Source organism: Penaeus monodon, chromosome 19 (genome assembly GCF_015228065.2).
Source record: "Penaeus monodon isolate SGIC_2016 chromosome 19, NSTDA_Pmon_1, whole genome shotgun sequence".
In the NCBI taxonomy this organism is placed as follows: Eukaryota; Metazoa; Arthropoda; class Malacostraca; order Decapoda; family Penaeidae; genus Penaeus; species Penaeus monodon.
In genome coordinates this window covers 27,075,941-27,077,249 of record NC_051404.1, presented here as the reverse complement: position 1 = coordinate 27,077,249, position 1,309 = coordinate 27,075,941, and the positions used below count along the sequence as shown (strand labels likewise).

Sequence of the window (1,309 nt, the reverse complement as noted above, 5' to 3'; positions counted from 1 at the left end):
CTCTTAAGAATACAACAAAGGAAAAAGGGTCGCGGTTTCACCTAATGGCCACCGGGGGCTCCTGCTGAAACCTGACTTTTTAAAATTTTTCCTCCTAAAACCCTTTCCAAAAGGAAAAGAAAATGTTTCAATTTTTCAAGCATGTTCAAGTTCTTCTAATTTTTAACTCTGTCTCCTCCCATTTTGGCATAAATTTGTGAGGATTTCTTATGTTACAAATACCACACTAAAAAATGGGAATCCTTCATAGATATACCACACGTCCTGTAAAGAATCTCTACACCTTGTCAGGGGGTGAAAGAAAAATTTGGTTGAAGGCGATAATTAAAAAACCCCTTGACATAATGCTAGGTATTCAAATGCATTCCTTCAAAGCCCCCAATGTACCAAATCTTGGTGCAATAGTTTACTTAATGTCTGTTAACTACAAGGGTAAAAAACGAATTCATAAAACCGAGGGTTATATGTTTTGGGAAAATGTAATAGATTATACTTACCCATTGCTGCTTTTGGTCAAGTTTCCAGAAAAATTTTAGCACTCCATAATGATTTTTTTAATTCCCCGCTTACTAGGAGGGTTGGAGATGCCACTGCTCTTGAAAATGCTGAAATTTCTAAATAGCTGGCCCAACAGTTTTTTTGTGCGACCATGTTTAAAAGCGAAGTCTGCTGATTCATATGTAGCACAGTTGTTCCATTTTTGGAGGTAATACGCAAACCCAAAAATAACCATCAAGATTTTTCTTTTCCCCTCAAAAAACTTATAAAAAAAGTATGAAAAAAAAATGAAATGTCAGTTTTTTTCACAAACCAATGCCCTAAAAAACTTTTAAAAACATCCAACCGTTAATATGAATATTGCAAAAAAAAAAAAACAATTAAGAATGCAGATTTCATTTCATTTCTTTTTCTTTTTCACAGATATTCCACCATAAATCATATGAAAATAGACCACAAAAACAAATAAAAGAAATTTATATAAGAATCCTAAAGATGACTGTTTCCTGTATACATTACACCTACCTGGAATCCCAACTGCATCATTGCATCAGGAGAAACTTTGTGTCTTTTGCATGAATTTTTCCCAAATACATCACTCTCCAAGACATCAACCTGCAGGGCACCGGTGTTTGCTTCATATGTCTGAACTGCATTTTCAATGGCTTGTTGTAGACTTGGAGTCAAGTTAAATTCTGAAATGTAATAAAATGATTTATAAAATGTGAATCTAAAGACAGCTATCAGTATACATATTTATACAAACAAAAATTATACTTTTGTGTAGTTATACTTTGAATTTACAACTAAA

At 33.2% G+C, this 1,309-nt stretch overlaps 1 protein-coding gene across 1 annotated transcript in view; it reads right to left on the bottom strand.

The window, feature by feature from the left end:
• Positions 1 to 963: 963 nt before the first annotated feature.
• Positions 964 to 1,309, bottom strand: part of LOC119585147 (carnitine O-palmitoyltransferase 2, mitochondrial-like) — a gene marked incomplete at its 5' end in the record, with an annotated part of 11,221 nt that continues 10,875 nt past the window's right edge. The window contains 1 exon segment of the mRNA XM_037933776.1: positions 964 to 1,193. Coding sequence (XP_037789704.1) covers positions 988 to 1,193 — 206 coding nt within the window.